This window comes from Thunnus maccoyii, chromosome 4, assembly GCF_910596095.1.
Source record: "Thunnus maccoyii chromosome 4, fThuMac1.1, whole genome shotgun sequence".
NCBI lineage: Eukaryota > Metazoa > Chordata > Actinopteri > Scombriformes > Scombridae > Thunnus > Thunnus maccoyii.
In genome coordinates, this window is record NC_056536.1 from 17,408,699 (window position 1) to 17,434,263 (window position 25,565).

At 40.6% G+C, this 25,565-nt stretch overlaps 2 protein-coding genes across 6 annotated transcripts in view; one reads left to right on the plus strand and one right to left on the minus strand.

The window, feature by feature from the left end:
• Positions 1-2,993: 2,993 nt before the first annotated feature.
• Positions 2,994-17,300, minus strand: calcoco1a (calcium binding and coiled-coil domain 1a). The gene is made up of 15 exons (XM_042408388.1): positions 17,096-17,300; positions 15,787-15,951; positions 15,589-15,691; positions 11,765-11,967; positions 11,365-11,577; positions 10,940-11,088; positions 10,764-10,833; positions 10,489-10,644; positions 9,735-9,989; positions 9,360-9,485; positions 8,957-9,052; positions 7,886-7,976; positions 7,476-7,723; positions 7,111-7,208; positions 2,994-5,181 (listed from the first exon to the last, which is right to left on the minus strand). Exons 2-15 carry the CDS (start codon positions 15,916-15,918, stop codon positions 5,154-5,156), a joined length of 1,968 nt encoding a protein of 655 aa, XP_042264322.1. The 5' UTR covers positions 15,919-15,951; positions 17,096-17,300; the 3' UTR covers positions 2,994-5,153.
• hoxc11a (homeobox C11a) overlaps positions 11,987-25,565 on the plus strand; it is a 77,601-nt gene continuing 64,022 nt past the window's right edge. The window contains exons 1-3 of one of the 5 annotated variants that reach the window (XR_006095747.1): positions 11,990-13,123; positions 13,886-13,958; positions 24,679-24,816. The gene's annotated coding sequence lies outside the window, so the exon portion shown is untranslated. Of the gene's footprint in view, positions 13,124-13,885; positions 13,959-24,678; positions 24,817-25,565 lie in introns of all 5 variants that reach the window. The other 4 variants (XR_006095746.1, XR_006095745.1, XR_006095748.1 and 1 more) reach the window with 4 other exon arrangements.

Consider the following 25,565-nt stretch of genomic DNA (forward strand, 5'->3'; position numbering starts at 1 on the left):
CTGGACTTTTTTTGTGTTACTTTATCATGTAAAAATGTCTTTCATGTTTAGAAATTTCACTCATACAGGCATGATATTTACACAATCCTCCTACACAGTAAAATAATAGCTTTGAGTGAATATAATCCGGCATTATGAGGATGCATCAGTAGAGGGAGCTCTTGCACCATGACTGCAGGGTGTACTGCATGCAGCAGGGTTCGCCCCTGCATGGATATGGAGGATAAGAGCAATGCCTTCAGGTCATGCAGAGCTGTGGGTGCGGAGGCTAATAAATCACAGCCTCCTGCTGAACAAGGACATCAGATAAAGGTCTGTTCCTAAGATTTGTTCACTCTGCAGTTGGAAGAGTGCAGGTGTAAAAGATAAATCGCAGACTTTCTTGTAGTTTTGTCTCAAGATAGTTAGATAGAAAGTCAAACAGTAAATCAGTCAATTATGATTTATTTATTGGAATTTAAGAAAGATGGATACGGAACACAGAAAAAATAGTCCACCTGAGATACACCACAACACAACAAATGGAAAAATATATTTAAAATACAATGAATTGAAAATATATTTTAAGTGAAAACCAGATACATTTTAGATACATTAGATGAAACATCAGATATATGAGATATTAGTCATGTGCATATCAGAGATCTGCAAACTGATAGCGATGCTTCCAGCCAAAGAGTCAGTACATGGTCCCAAAAGGACTCAGATTTGATTGAAGTTATGTTCAGAGCTGCCAAAGTGATATTTGATCTTGTAGAAGATCAAGCATCTTAAACGCAAAACTGAGTCTGTTTTGGTCACATGCTATAGCTGCCATCAGAGATTTGACTACTGATCTGTGAAAAATGAAAGCACATCGGGGCCTTAAACTCAACGTCAGCACATTTGTCAGGACATCTCTGGAACCTGAAAATAATTGTTCAAAGCACACATGAAACAAGCAAATGAATAAAACAAATAAACCCTAGCAATGGCCTTATTTTTTTTTTCAGATTGGCTTTGTAAATGTCACCAATAATCAAGATTTATAAATTTATCACAACTTTTATAAGACCTATCTTGGCACTCTCACTGATCAGATCACGTTCTCTTGATATCCCGATAAATTCTCTAAAGAACAGACTGAGAGTAAACATCTTTTTCTTTTTTTTTTTTGTGCAGGGCACCGGTGTGGGATACTAATGCCTCACCTTGATTTTATTAATAGAGAGTCTGAGAGAGAGAGAATCAGAGGGTGATAAACAGAGATGAGATTCTATCAATTATATGATTGCTTTAATTAACTATCATTAAAGACAGATCAATAACGCCAGATTGGAATTAAAATAAGGTCCATACATTATACACTGTTTTACAAGGAACAATCAAATGGCCTCATATACTGAGCCCAGGGAAGGTGTTGCCATGGGAACCCATGGGAGGGTTTGGGTGTGCTTGGGGGAATTTAAAGGAGCCGGGCAGGATTTCTATATACTCATCCTTCCACATCAATGATGCTTGATTAACTAATTACTTGAGGTGGGAAGACTTATTCACTGGAAATGAAAAAAAGGATGGAGATGTAATAACTGAGGCCCCTGGAAAAAGGTAGAAATGTACAATGAATTAATAAAGGGTATCTCGCTTGTAATATCCTGGCAGCCACAGGACATCAGTTATTCACAAAAAATAGTAAAGAATCCATAAAAGTAGGTCATGAGCGCATACCACAGAAATTCATTTGAATATTTAAACCCAGAGAGAGACGCTGCTGCACATCCCGCTGAGTTTGCCTCCGACATGAGCAAACTGCACTGGCGCTTTAGTCAACACACACAAGAGAGATAATGGAGCAGCAGAGGCTGACTCCTCGGAGAGTGATCAGGAGGATAAAGCTCAGTGAACCCAAGTGCTCCTGGCATCAGTTAAGGAGGAAGGGCCCGGGCTCAGGGTGTGATAAAGGCAGAGAATGGAGGTGCATGTGACCTGCGCTTGATGTGATAAAAAAAAACTGCAGGGTCTTTCGATGTGGACCCAGAGCTATAAACATGACAGAAAGGCGTATATGTCACGTGCTGGATGCATGGAGTCGGGAGCAGGGTCATATTGTGAAACATCACATCATTTACCGTGCGTCTTCTGCTTGGGACAGAACAGACAAAAAGGACATGTTCATCATTTGTTACATATGCAGCGAATCCATGGAGGGTTGGGAATCAGTCAAGGGAAGAGAAGGGAGAGGTGAGGAGAAGGTGAGAAACGTTTTCAAGTGCAAAGATCATAAATTTAACACCTTCCCCGGTACGAGCAGAGAGACAGGCGGGCAATCTTGAAGAAAGGGTAATGGAGAAAGTGATGAAGAAACGGGTAAAGGTATCTGTGACAAGAGTGAGAATGGAAGGTGTGCCGGCAGGAAGGTAAATGAAGGGAGAGGAAGAGGAAATAAACAAGGCCAGGTAGAGGAAGGGGTGATTTGGGCAGGGGAGCTAGAGCTTGGAGAAGGCAGGCAGGAATCGGGGTCATAAAAACTAGGAGATGTGTTCTGGCCTCTGGGTCTTCATATCTTTTACATTTCTAATTAAAAGAGATAAAGAGTGAGGGAGTCATCAATCCCACAGTGATTTCCCAGTTAAGGTTTTAGAGGGGGCTGTAAACTAGGCAGCCCGGCATCATTGATTTTATAATTAGCTATCGTCACCCCAGACTTAAGATGGAGGGAGTGTGGTAGAGGGGCAGGAGGAGAGTTTAAAAGCGGGAGCAGGAGACTGCCAGAGGAGCAGGGAGGCACAAGGATGAAGAGGAGGTCAGCCCTGAGGGGGGACTGATGGAGAGCCAAAGGTGAGTAGAGAGAGAAAGAACCAGAATGAGAAATGTATCTGATAATGAGCCAAAAGGGAATAGACTATATAGCTGCGTGAAACGAAATGGCGTAGTTAATTACCAGTGAAATGTCATGCGAGGATCAAAATATTGCTATGATCTTTGGCCAGAAAAAGACACATTAGAACCAATAATGGATACATAAACCATTTTATTATACAGAACCCCGCCCAAACCCTGTTACATGACTGATAAGAAAATACACAGTGGTGTATATGTGGGATAACCTTCACACACACACACACACACACACACACACACACAAAACTTCGAAAACAAACCATAACCGCCGGAGCTTTATTGCAATGTGCGACAGTGTGCCTGACGAGGAGCACTCGCACTGGAGCTCTCAGTGGATCAACAAAAAAATAACTTCCCCAAGACATAAAGTCAGATTACAACCACAAACAAGGACTATGGAGAATACATGTAGTGTGCTGTCTTCTGGGAAAGAATACCAGACTCCTCAAAACATTCTATATATGGAGAATCGACATGTAACCAGCAAACCTATAGTGACACAAGGTAAATGAGAGGTTGGGCAGACATTTACTACAAAACCTGCTGAAACTCCTCTCATAACGTCTTTAATAATCCTGTTCCTGCTGAAGCTGTTTAAACATTAAAATCTATTTCTTTTGCAGATCACTGACACACTTCTACCTTAAACTGGTCATGCTGGTATCGTTCCCTTTCATTAACACCGACATCTCGCAACAAAATACCTCAAATATGAAATCTTAACAGAGTCAGTATTTAAAAGTAGTAAATAAAAAACAAAAAAGTGTAGATAACATATGCGTAAACACAACACACAATGGTAATGATTAAGATAATGATGACAGGACACACCTGACACATTGTTAAGTATCCATATATATCAACTTTTTCATCTAAAAACTCTTCTATAGTAAAAATAGGGTGCAAATACAGCAGATAAAATCAAGCATCAAAGTGTCTAGCAAATTTTCTTAGCCAAGCACGGAAAATTGTCACACATTTTGCACAAACAGTTGTGTGAAAAACCAAAAACACTTATTTCAAACTAAACCTGAATATAGTTTCATTGCAGCATAACTCAAGTTAATTATAAATAGAAAATCATGAAAAATGCATACAGTATTGATTAAAAGGTAGGCAGCCATTTTTTTTTTTTTATTAGGCGGTACATTGCCATCGGGCTAGGGGAAAATACCAACACCATGTCATGATGTCAGGATCTATAAATGTGATTAATCTTTGATAAGACTCTTATTTAATTATTTTAGGCACAAATTTAAAACTGCTTGTAAGTGTGAATTAAAGATTTCTGTACAATACAAACTGTAATAAAGACTAAATATCCAAATGACCAGCTAGTAAATTAGCATTTCAATAGTTATGACATGTAAAATCCAGGATCATTAAAGTAAAAATTGCATCTATAGTGAAAAGCTTATGATGATTAACATTATAATAATAATGATATGAAATTATTGAAGTAGCAAGTTGCATCTGGCATCTATCTTAATAGACTTTAAACAATCTGTTCAATAAGCTTTCTATTTCAAATCCCTGTCCATCTCAGAGAGCCTCTGCATCTCTAAATCTCCTGAACTGCCTGTGATAACAATCAGCCGCTAATGCGTACAAGAAAGTGCATATCAAATCTTAGTTCTGAGTAAATGGAGGAGAAATATGATGCCATAGACCTACGTTACTGTGATATAATTCTAGCATGATGCTGTATCTTTACTTTATGCTGCCATGAATAGCGTTCAAAGCGGCTACGGAAGAAATTTAATGCTGGAAGAGACTTTTGCCATGATCTTCAGTGGAGCTAAGCCTGCACAAAACGTCATAATTACAGTGCCTGTCATGACTCCTAATCACAAATGTCATAAAAACGACATAATATCCATCGTAAAGCTCTCGACATAGCAATGATTCAACAGAAATCATTCCGCTACAGCCTGCAAACTCTCAAATGCCAGAGCCCGTGCCTAAAAGCCCGCCGTTTCAAACTGTGCAACAGTCTTATGTCAGTCATAAACACGGTGTTGACCTGCCTCCACAAGCATTATGTCATGCCTAACAACCAAACAGCTAGGGCAACAACACAACAGTCTAGATGGGGAAAAAAAACAAGGTTCACGGCAGATACGAGGTCAATTGCATATCAACATTTTGTCTGTGTAGTGATAGAGCTGTATGTGTGCTTGTTAGTGGAAGTAATGCGGAAACACACCAACTCCAAGAAAGTCCCCCTCCTCTTTGTGATCATTCGCCGTGGCCGTGGGCCGGATGTCCACTGGTTACCATAGCGAGGTGTCGGCCAGATCACTGGAGGAAAGAAAGACAGAAAGCAGAGTGTGCGTGTGTGAAAAACTGAAAGAAACACACATTCTGGTTGAAAGAGGTTAGACTGAAGGAGTGGCTGAGAGGGAGAGCGAAGGCTTTAATGATGCTGAAAATTGGCCCGTGACTGTGGTACACCCCTCAGGTAAATCATTGCTACAGCTTGCTGTCAACTTATCTGTCCCCTTGTCCTCCCATCTCGCCCCTCCATTGCCCCGGCTCTGTCTTGCACAGTCTCCCCCTCCTCACCCTGACTCAACTTCTTTTACGACCACATATTCAAAACTTCCATCTTCCAGCCATACTCACCCTGTCACCATAAATAATTGGTCGCATGTGTCTGTGTGCATTAGCAAGCATTGAATTCATTGTGTGCGCCTGAAACCAATTCTGTATAAGACCAGAGATGGAAAGTAACTACGTAGATTTACTCAGGTATTCTGCTTAGGTGCAAATTTAAAGTATAAGTACTTTTTTTATTCTTCCATTTTGAGATACTTTATACTTTTATTCTTCTATATTTCAGGGAGAAATATGATACTTTTCTACTCCACTGCATTTCCCTGGTGCCTGTGTTCACTAATTAGTTTGCAGAGTAAGGTTGTACACATAAATCAAGTCATGAGCTCATAAAATATGATGCATTGCTGGAGTTTAAACCAGCCAGCGTGACAGGCAGAAATTTGTTGGCTTGTTTGTTTGAAAGAAATGTTCATTTTAATGTGCAGCCAGTAATGCAAATCTCACTTTTTAAACATTAAATCTTCAACTGCGCATGATTTGTTGTGATTGTCTTATCGTCACATGTTCGGTAATGTCTTGGGAATGCATGCTGACCTTAATGATTCAATATATTTTGAGTGAAGTATGTCCGTGTGTCCACATTATCTCTGCACTTTAGAAGCTATAACACTAGCGTTTAATAAAATAGTTGCAACATTAAATGCTTCCAAGTGTTAATGCAACTATAACAATGTAACAGTGTGAAAGACAGCGGGTGATGAAAGAAGAACTACAACAATATAAAAATACTGTTACAAATAGAAGTCCAGCTTCAAAATCCTGCTGTACTTAAAAGTACTGAAGTATTATCAGCAACATGTGCTCAAGTATCAAAATTGAAAGTACTCATTACTGTGGCTCCTGTGACTGATATAATAAGACATATTACATTATTAGATTAATACTGATGCAACAATTTTAAGCAGCATTTTACTCCCGTACCTTGTTGAATTAAAGCTACTTTAACTACTTTATATACAGTAATTTAGTCCAGTGGTTCCCAACCTAGGGGTCAGGCCCCCTGCAAAGGGTCATAAGATAAATCTGAGGGGTTGTGAGATGATTAATGGGGTAAAAAAGTTCTGTCACACAAACAGAAACACTAGATAATTTTACTTCTTTGAGCCTTGAATAGTTATTTAAATGAAAGCATCTGAGAAGTTTAGAGGTGAAATCTCTCTTTTTTGTGGAACTGCTGACAACTCATAAATATTTGAAACATGACAAATGGCCCCAACTAGACACTGCTTTTTTGTAAAGGGTCACAAGCCAAACAGATTTTGAAATTTTATCAGGAGTAAATAATTTCCTTCTGGAAGTTAGTGGAGTATAAAGTTCCATAAAAATGGAAATATTCAAGTGAAGTACATGCGTGTCAAAATTGTACTTCAGTAAGATTCTTGAGTAAATGTACTTAGTTACTTTCTATCTCCTGAAAGTGACAATTTGTACTTATGACATTTTTGTACATTGTTCTGCAAATACTAATATAATTTTACATTGGTAAAATTGTGAAAGCAAGACATTTTATGGAGTATTATACATGTGATAGTTGAGAATAATGGATTTCAGTACTTGTTCTTCCTCCTCCTCTATACATGTGTATTTTATGTGTAATAGTGTGTGTTGTACCTGAGAACAGTGTCCGTGTGTTCAGGCAGCAAAAGTGCTGTCTCGTCTCCGGAGCTGTGCCTTCCACACTGAAGTGTATCAGATTCCTCCTCCTCCTCCTAAACACCAGACATCAACACACACACACACACACACACACACACACACAGACACTTAACACATATCCATGTCCAGCAGCTATTACAGTCTAATAACTTGCAAACTAGCAGCCTAATTGCTTCTAGGGGGATAATGTCTATATCAAACGATCCACTGCCCATGTTTAAATGGTGTGCATGGCTATCAGCATGAGGACATAGCTCATTTTCAGTATCACATATAATTACACTATGGTGGCGCTGAACGCTTCAGATAGCTTGTCTCACCGAATCAGAGCTGTGCGCCAGAGTGTCGGCTCCAGCCTGGTGTGGCGAAGAGAGAGGGGCCGGCTGGTTGATGACCACCGCACTCCTCTCCACCTCCCTGGGGGAAGGGGGAGGGGTGGTGAGGAGCAAGGAGTTAGACTGGCCCTGCTCACACAGACTGTAGTGTCCCAGAGGTCTTGGTGGACGGAGGGGCTGTAGGGCCTCTGGGTTCTCATCCTCAGAGTCAGATAACGCACTGTCTGGACGCCCTGCCAGATAAAAACATCAGCAAAGAAAAAATGGTTACTTTTCCTCAGAGCACTGCGACACAGGCCGCTCTGAACAATACTTAGTGCTGCTGTTGAATGATAATTAACACTGCACATCACATCTGCAGGGCAAACAGTAGATTAACGTGTGGTTCCAATCACCTGTAGAAGCGACGGGGGTGTCGTCGCTCCACTTGGCACTGACCACCGTTCCCATCTTCTGCTCCAGCTGACAGATGTACTCCATCAACTCCTGTAGTGGAAAATACAGCCGTCATATCACACACCAGGGTGGGACTTTAATCATGGCTTCAGCAGCTATCTCTCTCATAACCCTCATGATGTCCAACTCCTTCAAGCTAGATAAAATGATTATATAGTAAATACACAACATTTTCTATTATATAAATATTACTATCACTTCACAATAAAAATGTAAACACGTGTGATTTATGATGTGCCGCAGATTGCCTGCTATGCTGCCATATGGTGGATGTTAAAATGAAGCTGGACTCTGACTTTAAAAACACTGACCATCTACTCTGCCAGTAGTGGGCAAACGGGATGGTGGTTAGCCAACAAAAACTCTGCAGGCACTTTAACAACAGCAGCACTGACTGCTCTGAAATCCACTGATTTATATTGCACTATAAACAATTTATATAGCACAATAACAACTACGAAGACAACAACAGACGAAAGATCCACAACACCTGGGAGATTCACATTACCAGCATACTTCTGTGTATGTTACATCACAACACTACACACACAATATGACTATATTATTAATACCAATAGCTTTTGAAAAAAATCCCAAAAATGATTCATGGGTGCACTTCAGCTTGAGGGTGATGCAAATAGTTATTAACTTGTAGTAAATTTAAACAGCAGCTGACAGCAGCTGTGAGTTGAACAAAGATATTCAAGTAGGATAAAACAGCCACAATTCACTTGTTAATCCATACAAAACTTAAGACTTTATGAATTGATTATAAACAAGGCAAACATTTTCAACAGATTGTCATTTGAGATTTTTGTTCTTGCACCATTATTTGTTTTAATCTCAGCACTTTGAAAACATCAGCAAAGTCAGAACCCGTGACATCATCAGTGTTTTCACATGAATAGACTTAACTTTAAAATCTTACATCTTTCCCCTTTTTTGACAAACATTCTGTCAGTACAGATTCAAGCTGTCACCTGTGACTGCAAACCAAAAAAGTCTCTGACCTGTTTCTCTGCAAGTAGCTGTTCCTTCTCTTTTTGAGCGACCCTCAGGCTGGCCTTCAACTCCTGGAGCTCCCTGCGGGTTTCACTCAGCTGAACCTGCAGGCCAGACAGGAAGGACAACAGGATATGTGAGAACCATCCAACAGATAGTCAGTAGTACTATACTGTACAAGGTAAATGAATAAATGATAAATGTTAAAATCTCAGTAAAGTTCACTAAAATAGAAATGAGCTGTAGTAAATTTGCATTTTGTGCACTTATGCTTTCATGTATTTGTGCTCAGTATTACTACAAACACACTCACCCCAGGAAAATGAATAATTACTACATATAAGTTAAGTGACAAAACGAGCCTATAAAAAGAAACACTGAACGCGATAAGCTCTTAGGGGTCTTTCTCACCCGGTTGCAATCCTTTTCTCTCCCAAGCTCTACCTCCAGCTTCACTCTCTCCATCCTCTCCTCCTGCAGCCTCTCCTCCATCCTCTGCATCTCTGCGTTGAGTTTCTCCATACGCTCATGGTCCTTCTGCCAGGTTGACACACAAACACACACATTTACTCAGCATACAACTCGACTTCATAGCTGCAATGCACCATAAGATCAGGAACTCAGGAGAAGTGTGGGAACATTTCATCTTGAAGTCATCAGATGCTGTTTCTTGACATCTAACAACATAACTCAGATACTTGGACAGCAACAGGACATTATGCCAAACATATTCAACATTTGAACTCCTGCCTCTAAATTCTCCACCTCAGATTGTATGTGCAATACCTCAGCAGTACGCTGCAGACTCTGCCTCTCCTGTGCCCACTGGGCTCTGCCCTCCCTCAGGGCCAGACTGGAATCTGCGAGCTGAAGGGTTAGTTGGGCAGCTTGAAGACGGGCCTGATGCAATTCAGCCTGTCCGTGATCCCTCTGGGCTACCATGGCACTAAGATCATTCTTCAAGCCGTCTGCAGTACGTTCAGTCGTGTTCAGGCGCTCCCGCAGACTCCGCATCTCCCTCAGTGCCGCCTCACTCTCCGTCTGATCGTTTAGGAACAAGAGAGAATGTGCTGGTTACAAATCTGTTACCTGCACGGGGGGGGGGGGGTTGCTACAGAATGCCAGTCCTGAATTAAAAATAAATTCTGAATTTGAAATATCAAAGTTATGTCTTACGTAAATACAAGCACATCCCAAGATTTGGGCTGTGTGTAATTATGTAGAAATACATTTATGTATCAAATGGTGAAATTACAAAGTAAAAGTAACAGGGAACCACATCTCATCTCCGGTAACCGAGATCACATATTTTCCTCAAATAAATGATGGTATTAGGGGCAACTAATCCTCCATTTAAAAGAAATGCTAAATCAAAAATACAATATTTCTCCTGAAAAACAGTGAGGTATTCAAGAGCATATAGATGGTCATGATACATCACACATTTAGAGCTGCTAGCATGAGAATGTGCCTTGTGGAGTTTCAACTAACAGTCCTCCTTTCAACTCCTTCTCCTTTGACTTTCAGAGAAATGTCTGACCTCTTTCCTGTGGGCGGTGGTGAGTTTCTGGGTGAGGGTGGTGATGGTGTTTTGGAACTGCAGGACGCTGGTGTCTCTCTGGGCCAGCGAGTTCCTCAGGCCCTGGAACTCCTTTGACAGGCTTCTGAGTTCACCTTCTGTCTGTTCCAGCTTGTTCTAAGAGAAAGAAATTAATGACGCAGATGGGAAATGTGAGATAGAGATACAGAAGGGAAAAAAACCCGCTTTGACACAGGTTTTATTAGTATATACAACATGTTCTGAATTGAAAGTACCTGCAGGCTCTTTCTTTCACCCTCCTCTTCTTTCCTCTGAGCTCCTGCTCTCTTTGCTCTTTCCTTCATCCTGCACACACACATATTTGGTTACTGACAATCAAAAGTATTTGTGACCCATGTAATACTAAAACTACATCTTAAAGAAGGAAAGAAAAAAAAAGAAAATGGCAAACCTTTCCAACTCGGTCTCTCTTTCCACAGTTCTCTGTGTCAGGGCTTTGATGTCCTCCTCCAGCTCTCTGATTCGCATTTCGCTTGCCTCCCTCGCATCCAATAAAGCACTTTTCTCTCGAGTAAGTGATTCTCCCAAAGCCTCCTCCTCCTAACAGACAAGAGGCATTTTAAGTTTATGAGAGAAATTTGAATTTATCATGGCCAGACTACCCAGATCACATCATTTCTAATATTTTAATACAATCACCCAGGCGTTTCACTGAATTACTGTTATTTAATTTCATATTGAAAATGGCTGGATATTGTTTAAGCTGAGACTTGTGCTTTTCATCTGAGAATAAGTCCACAGATACAGAGAAAAGTATGGAATCCATCCTAATTAAATAATCTTGCCCCATTTCATTTGCCAAGCTCCATACACCACCTTCTGCATCCTCTCCATCTCCTCCATCTTCTCTTGTCTCTGCTTCAGCTCTTCCTGCAACCTGCCGATGTCAGCCTCTAGCTCTCTGTGTTGTCTGTCCCAGGCCTCCCTCGCTCTTTTGTATTCCCCTTTCTCTTTCTCCCTTTGCCTGTTTGCAGCCTCCTGGGTCTGCAGGAGCTCAGCTCGCTCTCGCAGACATTCCTGCAGTCGACTCTGAAAAGAAAAAGGAGGAAGGAGGCAGCGGATGGGGTATCATAATTGTACTTTCATGTTTTTGCGGTATTACAGTATTGATTTCCTAACATCTGTGTTTTATCAGCACTCATTCGTTTTGCAAAACTGAAAAAATACTCTCCCTCACATTTATCTTATCAATCTATCCTATATTTGTTATCCTCACCTGCAGCAGTTCAGCCCTGGGTACAACCAGCAGCATGTCTGTGCCTTCCTCCTCTCCATGGGCCTCCTCCTCAAGGGTCACCAGATCTTCAAGAGGCTTTGGGGCGCAGAATGTGAATTTAGGGCTGCGGGAGCAAACTTCTCCCTTAGCATCAATATATACAAACTCATACTCTTGGGAGTTGGGCTTGGGTAGGTAGGAAGCTAAAAAGCAGTGGCAAAAAAAGAAGAGAGTTGTGTTAGATTTCATTTGCAGAGAGAAATAATTGTGTTTCTAAGTACAGTACTGTGCAAAAGTTTTAGGCACTTTAGATATTAAGATTCTTGTCCTTAATGCAAAACCATCAGGGAGGTGTCTGATCAGTCCCAAACATATTCTGCAGCATGACAACCACCCTAAACATACAGCCAGAGTCATAAAGAACTATCTTCAGCCACAAGAACAATGAGTCCTTCAACAGATGGTGTGGCCTCCCCCACAGAGCCCTGATCTCAACATTATGGAGTCAGTCTGGGATTACATGAAGAGAGAGAAGCAGCTGAGACAGCCTAAATCCTGAAAAAGAACTGTGGCAACTTCTCCAACATGCTTGGAAGTGCCAAGTACTTAGAAAAAATGTGTGCGGGTGTACTGAGGAGAACTGGTGCTGTTTTAAGAGGCAAAGCATGCTCAAATCAAATATTGATTTATTTAGATTTCTTCTGTTACTGAACTTCGTACGAAGTTAACTGATAAATAAAACAATTCGTGGTGGAAAGCAGCCTCATTTTAGTATATAAAACTTTTGGACAATAGTGTAGCTCTGTCTTCATTTGGAGCTAGCTATACATAGTGTAGAAAAAGAACTAGGTGAGGTAATCTAACTACATCTAAATTTGGAAGGGCTAATCACTTTATAGGCTACAATAAATTTACACAGGCTGACAATATTTTGGTATTTATACAATAAAAGCCTGTAACACATTTATTTTATATTATATGGCTGAACTAAAGTGATAAATAAAGCAACATTCATAAAACAGTGTGCCACCGAAAATCTATTTTAATGCCGTACTGCAGTAACACTGATTTCTTTTCGGCGCCTGTTGCAATACAGCTTCCGGCCACCAGCGGCAGCACTCAGCTCGTTCAGCACAGGTGAGCGACAAAGAAGTCGCGCGCCGTTTTTGAATTTACCTGCGTCGGAATGAACAGTGAGCAGTGGAGATAACGCGAACTCCTTAGCAATTAGTATATTTTTGTTACTTTAACCCGGACTGGAATCAACTTTCTTCATCCTGATATACAGCGTAGAAGTCCGCCTTGCCTCGACTTTGTTCCCGTTTTCTGTTAAGATACTTAACAAGCTACCTGAAATAGGTAAGTAACTGTTAACCACTAGCTTAACTGACTAGCTTAACTCTCGACAAGTGTTGCTTCAGTTTGGAGATGCCTATCAAAGTGGGTTCTTTGTCTGTACTTTAAGAAATACATTTGTTGAGATACACTTGTTTATTATCTAAAGTTACCAATTTAATCTCTGCAACGTTATGTTCAGTAGAGAGACATCATGTTCAGCATGGCGTCCCATTAGCAGGTGCAAACAATTCACCTCTGCCCAAAGAGGGAAAATACACCTGTGACCGGCTCCAAATGTGTCTGTATTTGGTTAGATAGCAAGCCAACCACCAATACATCGAACTATTAAATGGCTTTTGTACAGAGTGTCAGAAAGTTATTAAAAAACAAAACAAAACAGTAACTTCACGGTGTGGACAGGTGTAGCTTGCAGTCATTGGGGCCCAAACATTAACATATCACAGAGCTACTGCGATATGTTACAGCTACCTAGCTCTATTAGCTAAGTCCAGTGATAATACTGACATAAAATTCTCATCTAACGCCCGTGTATAAGCAACTCCTGTTGATGAGCCCATCCATGCTTTCTGTCTCTCACAGCAAGTCTTTGGTTTGCTAGCATTGATAGTGCTACTATATAACTGTTTTCTTGGTTAGTTGTGCTATTAGCTTACCTTTGCAACAGACTTTCAGTTTATTTTCAAGTATACCATGTTTGTCTGTGTCTCCACATTCTTTATTCTGTGTTTTTTTATTTTATTTTTACTCATCCTAAACCTACAGGAACCGATGATGTTATGCCTCCCGCTTCCTACTGTGACCAGACAGCAGCAATGACTTCATCCAGCCCATAAAAGTAAGCTAATCTAATATTATCCTTATCTCACACAGGCTGTAGCTTCATTTTGATTTACTTGGAAATACTGTTTCACAACACATGTACAGTAAAGGAGGAAGATGGAAAACAGACAGTTTCCCATCTTCCACAGACAGTGGAGCAAAGTTTATGAGCTGTATTGCAACTCACAGCACTAGCTTAGGTCATAGTGCAGGCAACCTTCTCTTTAAAAGGTGCAATATGTAAGAATTATGTGTGAATTTCAGTTTAAAACATTCAAAAATGTAGTAAAATTATTATTATTATGTCAAAGACATCCCAACTTTTTGGTGACATGTTGCCCCCAATGGTTTTGGAGTGTTGAATATGAATTTGACACTTTTTACATATTGCACCTTAAATCATTGCATTGCTGGTGATAAGGAACCATCAGCGGTTTCTTTAAACTTTGTTTCCTCAGCTCTCCTTCCACTGAAGAATGACATTGACAGTATGATTAACTTAGTGATAAATCACTCTGCTAGAGGTCAATGCCTCACCTGCTGCACACGTGCCCTCACACTGAATCAAGCTTATCAGCTGCTGCTGACAGACAGGACAGAGTGAACGCTGTAGTCTCCAGTGAGTGGTAGTACTCAGAGTAGGCTTTGAGCCATTGTCTTCGTCATCCTCATTACTCAACCTCCTGCCTATTAAAGAAATTCATTCAAACTGTGACAGAGGCTGTCTGTTAAACAGACTAAGCCTAGAGGGATATTTGTCTTCTGCAAAGGATATTTCCCTTTTACTTCTGTGAATTCTGTGGAAATAGTTTTTAAAGATACAAATGCCTAAAATGTTTCTCCACTCAATGCACAAGTTGCTAGTAGGAGTGTGCCATATAATATTGTTCATGATAATACCAGTATGATTTTTATGTAACAGGAATTTGTCATATCATGTTATAAATATGGCTGTGCAGCTGCAGCAAAGAGCATGGCTGAAAGTGAATGTAACACTGTTGCTGGCTCCACTCTGGAGGATTTGGTTCCAGAAAAAGGAACAACTTCTGTAGTGTGTAATACGTCACACAAGAAAGACTGTATAAAGCCCTTAGCTAACCATGATCATGAGATGAGACGTATCTGTCTGGTTCAATTCAGATGTCAACAATTGATTGATTGTTTGTCTGTTTTACAGTATTTAGAGCAGAATGTTACAATGTTGGGAAAACAAAGATAACCTGAGAAAACTAAAAAGGTAGAGACAAGTAGCTCGATTAATCGGTCAGGTGGGAATGTGTGAAGAAAAACACTCTGCAGTCAGACCGCACACATGTTTTTACACACTTACAGTTTCATTGAGTTGAAGTTAAGTTAGATATTGATCAGTTTGTATTTTAGTGTCAGAAGGTTTGTGTTGATAGCATCGATGATTCTGATCAGTTATTTTAAAGGAGAGCACAGCTTTACCTCTCTGTCATGTTGTCCTAAATATCACTATCCCTAAAATATCACGCACCCCTAGTCACTAGCTATTTGAACAACAGACCAATTCAGTTCACAGGAACAGCAATCTCCAACTGAAGGTTTTATCTGTGGATCTAGTGTACAAGTATAGGTTCTGGCAAACTATTGTAAATAAAGTGAGAGAACAAGGACACGAGTACCCTGGAAATGCACACAGCAGTTGACATCTGTGCCCTCTTGATAGTCAGGTGGAGCCAGTGCCCAAACAAACGTGTGGTAGTCCTTCACTGATGACCATCCCACCTGGTAGAAAACATGCAGACAGTTTTATTTTGCAGTTGGATGTATATACTTAAGGATGTGTATAATTTTTGTGACAATCATCAGGTTAACAATACCTTGAAGAGCCCTATCCAGTCATTGCTGGCCCAGGTGTGCTGTGAGCTCAGTGTGTAGTGGCAGTCGACTCTGCTCTGAGGGAAGTAACTGCAGCCCACGTTTCTAAACTCCACCCGCCAAGCCTTTTCCATGGCAACACAAAACAAAGGCAGGCTTTTTTGCACCTACAGGAAAAAAAACAACATTAAAACTTGAATCCAAATGTTTTTTTTTTTTTAGGTTATTCACTTCAAATTCAAGGTAGAAACTGACAAGCATGGTTAGACAAGCTGAAATAGGTAAGAGGTGACCTCTGGAGAACAAACAGGAGAGAGCCAGCAGTCTGTGAATATTCATTCAGTGTAAGAAGATATCCTGACTGAGTGCACACTTGAGGAAAGGACACCACTACTAAACCGCAGTGACAGCAAGGCATTTGAGCAACATGACATACTGTATGTTTGTCACTAGGGCTATTTCAGTCAGTGTCAAAATCATTTGCTATTGTACACCGTCACGTGTAAGCATGTGGTACAAGGTGTCTGGGGCCTCTAGCATGTAAAGGGCTCAAATTCTACTAGGAAATACACTACATGAATTTTAAGGAACTGCTGCTTGCCACACTGCTTGGAGACACGTGCAGCTTACAGAAAGCATTATTTATTCATTTAGCTGTGTGTGGGGCATTGACCCCACTATTGGGCATATGTGCCTACCTGTCATGGCAAAATTCAAATTCTCCCTCAGACACACTTTAAAACAGCAACACAGGGCAAAAGGAACTCATAATAGTGCAGCAGAGACTATAAACAGACCAATGACAACATGTGCTCTACAATTGTGGATTGAGTGACTTTATCATCCTTATTTATCTCTTGTGGTATGATATAAATAAAATAATGGGGATTTTTTTTTTCTAAATTAATAACGCATTTTTCCACATTCAGGAATATGGGAAGAAACTTTAATAGTTTGAATAGTGCAGAACATATTGCAGATGCCGTCTAAAACGACAGATTAGTGACAAAACTACAGCCTACTGTAGCAGCGTATTCTCCAGGGTTCATATTACACAGCACGAGGCTTGAGGCCCAACAGTAGCACATGTCGAGAAAACATTGAGTACCATGCGCATCGATGCAAGCTTTAGAAAGACAAACGTCTCCTCAAAGCCACTACAGGCAGATCTGAACCTGTACTCGCTAATTATCGCTGTCTAATTAGTTGATGTGCTGCGCATGCACGTCAGGCGAGACAATAACAGGCTTTGTTAACAACAGACGGTATCTGCGCACATTTTCTGCCGACCATCTCTGACATCTCGCTTACCTTTTATCGTCTAGACTTCTCTGTAAACAGTCTGAACAGAGAGACGTCTCTCTATCAGCTACAGGAAGTCACGAGCCGTGAGAAAACAACAAAAAAACCTGAGCGAGACAAAGTCGTGCTTTCCTCCTCGGGCTCAGTTGCTCCTCTAACTCGAAACAATAACAAAAAACCAAAGCAAAACACAAGCATGACAGGTTGACTTCCACCGCGGAATTGTGGGAGCTGGTGTCCACTAGGTCGGAGAAACAACGCTGAAACACCGCACTATAAACTACAACCCCCAAGCTCAAAGCAGAGAAGCAGAGGTCGCACAAAACGTAATATGATGCTTGTCATCGGCGGCTGTTGTTTTTCTCATCTGATGCTCAGAGTCGCTGGTTGTCAGACTGTGTGGCGTTGACCAGCCAATATTTCTTTTGTGCGAGGAGGAAAACAACGATTTTAGCAAAACGGAGTGTAGGAGGAGTGAATATTTGACTTATGTTCGCTCACCGTTATGTTTTCATTTGCAACAGATCATCTCATAGGCTACAGATGTCTCATAAATGTTTGCATTGCACTTACTGTACAAACCAATGCATTATTTTCCCTCTGTAACCCTATACCCAATGCTCTATTGCAGCTGTATGGCATTAAAATACAATCAGTTCTCTTATATCATTTTGTACTAATTTAAATATTTTATATTGGCTATTTTAATTTTTATTAATTGAGTTGAATTGATGTCCAGCAGCGTCTTGTTCCAAGATTTACTGAGTTATCTGTGTAACTTTGCTGAGGAAAACCTGGAATGAGTCCATGTTCTAGATTTAATGGAGAATTCGGGTTTTATTCTGAGAAATTCCCAAATAATCCACTAATCCTACTGTTTGGAACGAGTCCCAGAATGACAATCTCTGTGAGAGATGCCTCAGAGCTCTTCCTGTGTCTTGTAACATGTGGTGACAAATGAGAGCTGTCCTGCACGATGATGCTACGGCAGTGGACAGCAGATGGCAGTATACCATCTTGAAAACCCAGTGCTTTGTATTCAGGTTGTTGCCATATCCTAAAACCACTAAAACACACAGTGCATGCTCTCTAGCCTCTTGAGACTGTCCTACGACCTTGTAAAGCCATGTTAGCGCCCATGTTTTGTCTCTTTCTTTACTGTCGGAGAGACTTTTGATAAAGAGAGGACACTGATTAAATAGGGTGCAGCATGAAATAGGAAAATGAAGACACTTAACGCTGCAGACATTTCCTTAACTTTGCATAAATTACGACTGTCGCAATGAAGGTTTTGCATATATTAAAACAGAACAAGCAGAGTATGCAACTGACAACTGACAGAAATATCACAGACAATGGAAAGGACTGATGTAGAATCCTTAAATGGGAGTGTATTAAATAAGTTATATTGTTTGTCTTGGATCAAAGTGTGTAATTTGGAGCTTTGAATTAAAATACAAATTTTGAAATTGCTTTTATAATTCCTGTAAATGTGAACTCTATCTGAATCTATTTAAATTTGAATCTTGATTAAAAAATGATTATTAAGTAGGTTTAATAACATTATTCCATTGCAGCACACGGTGTGAGGCAGTTGAGTTCCTGAAACCACAATAAAGCAAATACCCAGATCATAGAAGTGGAAATTACAGTTAGTATTTGATGTAATCATGCCTCAGTAACCACAGCTTAAATAATGTTCATAATATATTACATATGGTTATTGATGTTCCCATACTGTTTTAGCCTGCTTATTTATCTCTACTCATTGATGAGTCAATCCAGTCACACAGTACTTTACTCCTCCTCAATTAGTAAGTCCAGTTTGGCTAATTTAGTCTGTTGAAGACACTATAAGGACGCTTCATGTAATTTTATGCCGACGGACAGTCGATGTAGAGACCCTATAAATTGTGTTTAAGTGGATTAATAGTGTGCTGAGCCTGTGTGAGCAAAGTGGTGCTGGAGGTTGTGGCTCTCTCTATGCAGTGGGATAATTAAATAGTTTGTACTGCAATGACTAGCTTATTCAGTTACTGTTTATCCATTGTTTATATTTGTATTATAGACTGTATGATGTTAGGAAATAAAGATCTTAAAAGTGTTAAAATTGTAAACATGATTTTGTAGCATCTGTAGCTTCCACAAGATTCAAAATAATTGTCTTTTTTTTGATCTGGTTCTATTGTGATTTCTTTTATGCAGTAACTATAGACTATAAACTAAGACCTGGTTAAGAATTAATCATATATGCTGGCTCCTACTGGCTCCTGTTTGTGTTACTGGTATTTCAGGAAGTGTTAGCAGTCCTCAGATAGCCTTGACTTTGAAGCGTCACTGTTGTGTGAAGTTAGACGATGGCTGTGCTGTAGGAATGTGAGTCTTCACCCTAATAGAGACTAGACTGAAAGTGGATTGTCCATGAAACTGCTTGATCTTGACCTGGTTGCCTGCTGTTATGGCTCCTCTGTCTGTCATAACCCCCCTCCAACCCCCACCCCCAAAACATGCACACACATGCACAGACACACCATCTTCTTTCTTTGGGAGGTACAAGCTAGACTAATATCAACTAGGGTTGGGCAATATATGGATATTATATCTATTGTGATATGAGACTAGATATGGTCTTAGATTTTGGATATCGTAATATTGTGATATGGCATAAGCAGGCACGAAATTAGCACCGGCCACCAGCCAAATGCTGGTAAAATATTCAAGTGGCTGGTAGATTAGCTTCACTTACCAGCCAAAAAAAACAATGGTAATCTACTGATCGGCTGGTAAAATTTAAATATTCACTAGACATTTGGCCAGTGGACAAAAAAGTTAACTTTGCACCGTGGGCATTAGTATTGTCTTTTCCTGGTTTTAAAGGCTACATTACAATAAAGTGATGTAACTGTCTGAACTCACCAGACTGTTCCAGCGGTTCTATTATTTTCCTTTATCCACTTAGTCATTATATCCACATGACTGTTGATTATTTATAAAAATCTCATTGTGTAAATATTTTGTGAAATCACCAGTAGCCATCCCTACAATGTTGTTGCAATATCGAGGTATTTGATCAAAAATATTTTGATATTTGATTTTGTCCATATCTCCCAGCCCTAATATCAAGTATTAGAAAAAAAACAATTGTTTTGGCACAAAAGCCCAAATATGTTGTTTATTTACCAGTTGCAGGATTATTCCACACAAATTTAATCTCTGTCGTCTGCTGATTTCTAGCAGCCTGGCTTGGAATTCCTCTCAATATAAGAAAATGGTATAGCCCAGGAGTGCTGCTGCAGTTTCATTACCTGAGGTGATCTGTCTGAATATAGCTTACCACATGTCTCATTCAAAGGGAATGGCAGGTATGTGTCACTGGTCATAAATTGCAACTTGCCTTCAGCAGTAATCGGTTGCCAAGGAAACCTCAAATGGGATTATGACCTTCTGTTGTGTATAGCAAAGTAAACTATTAGATTTGTCAACATCCAAGAGACAAACATTAAAGATTTATGTCAGTGAGCAATTTATTTCCCCATTATATCAAATTAATGTGTGATGTGTCTTGTTTGTGAATAGAGCTCATAGAAATACAAATCAATGCAGTTTTTTTTCTATCAAGGTATTATTTAAAGCAATATGAGCATTTTCAAGTTAAATAATGCCCATTTGCGTGGGGTTAGTGATGTAATCGTTGAGGCTGTTTGACCATATAGTCAAGGAAAGGCATTAGAAGGGTAGAAAACAAAGAAAGAGGGAGTGGGAGCAGAGTGCCTGGAAGGAGGGCAGAGTGTTGGGAGGGTGGAGATAGAGAAATGGGGGACGGTGGTATTTAGTATGCACGGCCAAGCTGCTCCATCTGCTTAGCGCAGCAGTCCCTGTCGTATAACTGTCTACAGGCCGTGGGCCACATAAAGAATGTCTCAGATTTGATGTAATTCCGCAAAATTAATGACAGCTTTACTCGGTATGGGCCGTGAGGGAATGATTAGTGTTTGATCGTCCATCTGATCAGTTCCCTCGGCTGGCTGCAGGAGAGATGCTCCACTATATGCCGGCGTTCTGCCTATGGCAAGCACACATGCACACACAGATACACCTATCCTAAAAATCATTCCCGGGCCCCAAAGCTCTAGTTTAGGTTTGACTTCTGGTTTCCTGTTTCCCCTCAACACAGACAACCAATATCTTGTTAAGCTCTCCGTGCTGTGACACTTCGCATCAAAATCAACACCTACTGATGGGCTGGATGCAGCTCCCACTGGTGGTGTGGTTGTGTACGGGGCAGTTTTAATATCAGGCTGTGCAGTATTTCAAAGGAAAGTGGGACACCCAGCATCCAATTTAGAGAACTCAGAGGTCACACTATGACCTTTTACAAGGTATGCTTTACTGCAGTTTTGATTGGAATTGGGTATTAGTTTTTAAAAGAGATGGGGAATGGATTGGGAATTTGAGAGAAGAAATTGATCCACTGGATGGATTGCAGGAGTTGGACAAGTGGAATTCCTCTCCTCCTTTTAATTCAACCGGCCCAACCCCCATCGCTTTCCTCCTCTTGGGCTGCTGCGTTTACAAGCGAAGGGGGCATTCTGTTTTACAAGTGAGCCTGGTGCGTCTCGGTGTGCTAGCAACATTAAAATTGAACCCGCCTTATCTGTGCAAAGCGTGAGGCTTTACATCAGAGGCTGTCCTGCTGCTGCCATGAGGCTCCCGTGTGCTTTTATGTAATGTGGTGCAGTCAAAAACCCAGCGGACAATTAAAGTGAGCTGATAGATAAACAAGTGATTGAAGACGGGAGTGTTAGTTTGTTGAATGGAAGGTAGAGTTGGGGGAGGCCCACTTCATTGCTGAACGGTTTACTATTGTTAACCAGGCCAAGTCCAACACATGACATGCAGCCAAATCAAGTGTCATCATCACTTATAAACACACCTATCTGGGGAGAAATGTAATTTTCAAAGTCGTACCTATTTTGTGCTGAGTTGCATATGACAAAGCTAATTTCCCATCTGACCATTAGCACTCTGGTCCAGTACCAAGCACGGAGAGCCTAATTCAGCAAAGGCTTGGGGAGGGTTGTGTTTCTGCCAACACAGATTGTTGGACAGATTGGCAGTCCTTCACTGTGTATGGATGCAGCGTTTTTCCCTGAAATTGTAGGCCATTATAACAAATTACTTACAAAAACACCATTAAAGTAAACAAAAAAAGCCCTTGCATCTGTTTTGATGGCGAAGCCTGTTCCAGTTCAATTGCAACTCAATTCATTATCCTTCCTCAGTTTTCCTCTTTCCTCAGTATTTTTCCATTTTTGTACTCCCTTCCATAACACTGTCTTTCCAAATTACTTGAATGTGTTTCCTCCCGCTCGGGTCCCCCCTTCTCAATCGGCATCCTCTGATCTCCTTTCATTCTGCTCTCTTTCTTGGCCCACTCCTCCTCCCCCACTGCTTTCTTTTTCTCCTCCTCATTTTATATTTTTGGCTGAGCTGAGGACCTTTCTTAGCGCAGTGACCTTTCTGGTTTTAAATTAAGCCCCACTGCGGCATGTCTCTCTTCATAGACCGCCGGTTACGAGCCTTCAGAGAACCGCAAAAAAATAACGATTCTGATGAAATGGCCCCTTTAAAAAGCTCTTCCAAATTCCTTTTACATTTTTCTTCCCCTCTTCCCCCCTTTCTGGTCGCATTAATATTCACACTAATGAGGAACATCCTAAAGAGCAGACCATGGAAAATGTGAGATGAGACACATGCACATGCCTCCTCACATGCACATCACACACTGTTGCTCATTGCTAATGGGTTCTAATCAAATGCCATGTATGTTTGAAGTGATTTATGAAAACTGGACAGCTTATGCCTGCAATGTGATTGCTTAATCAGAAAGAGACCATTTTTCAATGGGTAACCCAGTTTGTGGCCTTTTAGAAGAGACCACGTTTTACATTATGTGATTAATAGGCTTCTATTAAATGGTATTGAGATGATGAAGAGCTTTTTACTGCACATGAGGTCATGTTGTTACCTGGTACTTCTGTATTTGTTTCAATACTTCACATATGTCTAGAATTTCACAGTATGATGTCAACAGGCTGGTGCTGTGTTAGGAAACAAGGTGATAATAAACCTGAGTGCCATACAGTCAGACAGTACCTCCCAGGTGCTGAGTAAGGGTGTAATGGCCTCATTCACTATCATCATCATCATCCTCCGGTCTCATGCGCATAATCCCGACTTGCTTTCGGAAAATGGAGATGAGGAATCTGACTCAGTCAACCAAAGCGTGCTACAGAAATGCCCCGAATGTAATTGAAACAACATGAGCTGTGCCCACTTTCCAAAGCCACCCACAATCAAGCCATACCTGTTCATTGCAGCCCTATAAAAGTCAAGACAGAAAGCAACAGCAATTACATAGAATAATCAGAGCAATTAAGCTCCCCGGTAAGCTGACGGCAGTTTCTGGGCCTTGTGGGAAAAGGTTTCCAATGAGTGGAAATAGACGCACACTCTGTATTTAGTGATTTGATGAGGAACTACAAATGTACGCTACTTCAGTGTAATGTATTCATGAGCTTTATTTTTATCAGGTTATCTCAAGAACTCTTTTGCAAGAGAGACTTGATTAAAGCAGAAGAAATAAGCAGAGATAGAAATCACAGAACAGCATCAGATACAATCACAAGTTTAAAATCGCCCAGTGAGATGAGACGTTCATGTAAAATTTTTGTAGGCTTAAGTTGTTCCATCGATATGAAGCATATTATGTGAAGATAGTCTTTCCAAAATCAGTATAGTAGTTTTAAATTTGAGTCGCGATGTGATATACTTAGGCAGCTTTAGGAGAAGAACTTTATAAATAAAGATGACACTGTGTGAATTTTCTGCTTATGGCTAATAAGGATCAGCCTGCTATTTCACACAAGAATAGTGATTATTGTGATATTTATCTCTTGTGATGAGACATTATGCACACTGGCACTTGCAAAAGCACTATTAAAGTAACATTAACACTGAAGATTTTTTAAATTGTTGAATAGGATAGCTCCATACTGGGTTTATTGCACTGGGAAGATTGCTGTATTTAAGCACATTACAGCTGCAATTTTTCCAGTTACATATTTCATGTCATAAAATTTCCACTGACACCCTGACACAGTACCAAGGAAAAAAAAGGTATGGAAAATTCAGAACAACCTGTGACTTGATGTGGAAATATGCAGACATCAAATGTGCTGCTTTGCTCCACTCAACAGATTGGTCTTCTCCACTAAGAGCGAGCACACTGTAGCCTTGAATATTAATCTCCCCTCCTATACGGGCTGCATCTAACAACACGCAGAGATGATTTCTGGGGCCTCTCTCCTAAGGTGCTCCTTGTAGCCTTGGTAACCCTAATGAATTATGGGCCAGCCCAGTTAAAACATGTTTGGTATTACCCCATTCCAGGGTGTGTCCTCCTGGGTGTCTATGAATCACCGATCTCATCAGACTGGTTCTCTCTCTCCTTTTCTCTCTCCCTCTTTTTCTACACACATCTCTCTCTCTCTCTCTCTCTTTCCCCTCCCCCATTCCCTGTCACACTCCAGTCCCCCAGGGCGTCTGTCTGGGATCTGCCAGGCTCATCAGTGGAGGAGAGGAGAAGGCTAACTGGGAGCCCGTACTGGCTGTAAATCTGACCAGGGTGGGAGGGGAACCTGCAGTGGCCACGCTTCCACTGCAGCCCAGTAAGTCCAGCAGACCCCCACTACACTGAAAACCTCTAACTTGCATCAACATATGCACACACACACATACACGCATGCAAACAAATACTCATCAAGACAATTTGTACTCAAGTGTTCAGATGTTGAGTGCCATCAAAACTCTCCTTATTCAACTTAATTAGTTAAACTTGGTGTGAGAATGATAATGAGCTGTCATGCTATATCTTTACCATTTTTTCACACATTCATCCAACATGTACCGTACATTGTTGTTGATCACTTACAATATTACTCTGCGTGTCTGTTTTGCTTCATGATAAAAAAAAACGATACAGGAAATGATGCCTTGATAGGCATATACGTGTGTGGGAAAGAAAAGTCTCTGTATGAATACACACCTATATTGTTTGCATAGAGAACACTTCCCTTTTCGTGTTCAAGTGTTTATTACTTCCTAGAACGAGGGATATGGCAAACGCTTGCTGCTAAGGAGCTGATGAGAGTTAGGTGGTATGCTATCTAAGAAGTGAGAAGTATTATTTAATCCATGGTGCCACGCAGAGATAATTTCAGCCTCTGCACAGCTATAAAGTCCTGGAAGCCCAGCACTGTTCTGGACTGCAATGCAGTGAGCTGGGCCCTTCTCTCTCATACATACATTTAGCTGGGTGTGATACGATTCCATACACATAGACACACACCCTCCCTCTCCTTATCTGAGAAATAAGCATTTTTACAGAGTTTGAGCTGTAAAAGGAGAGGAGCAGATA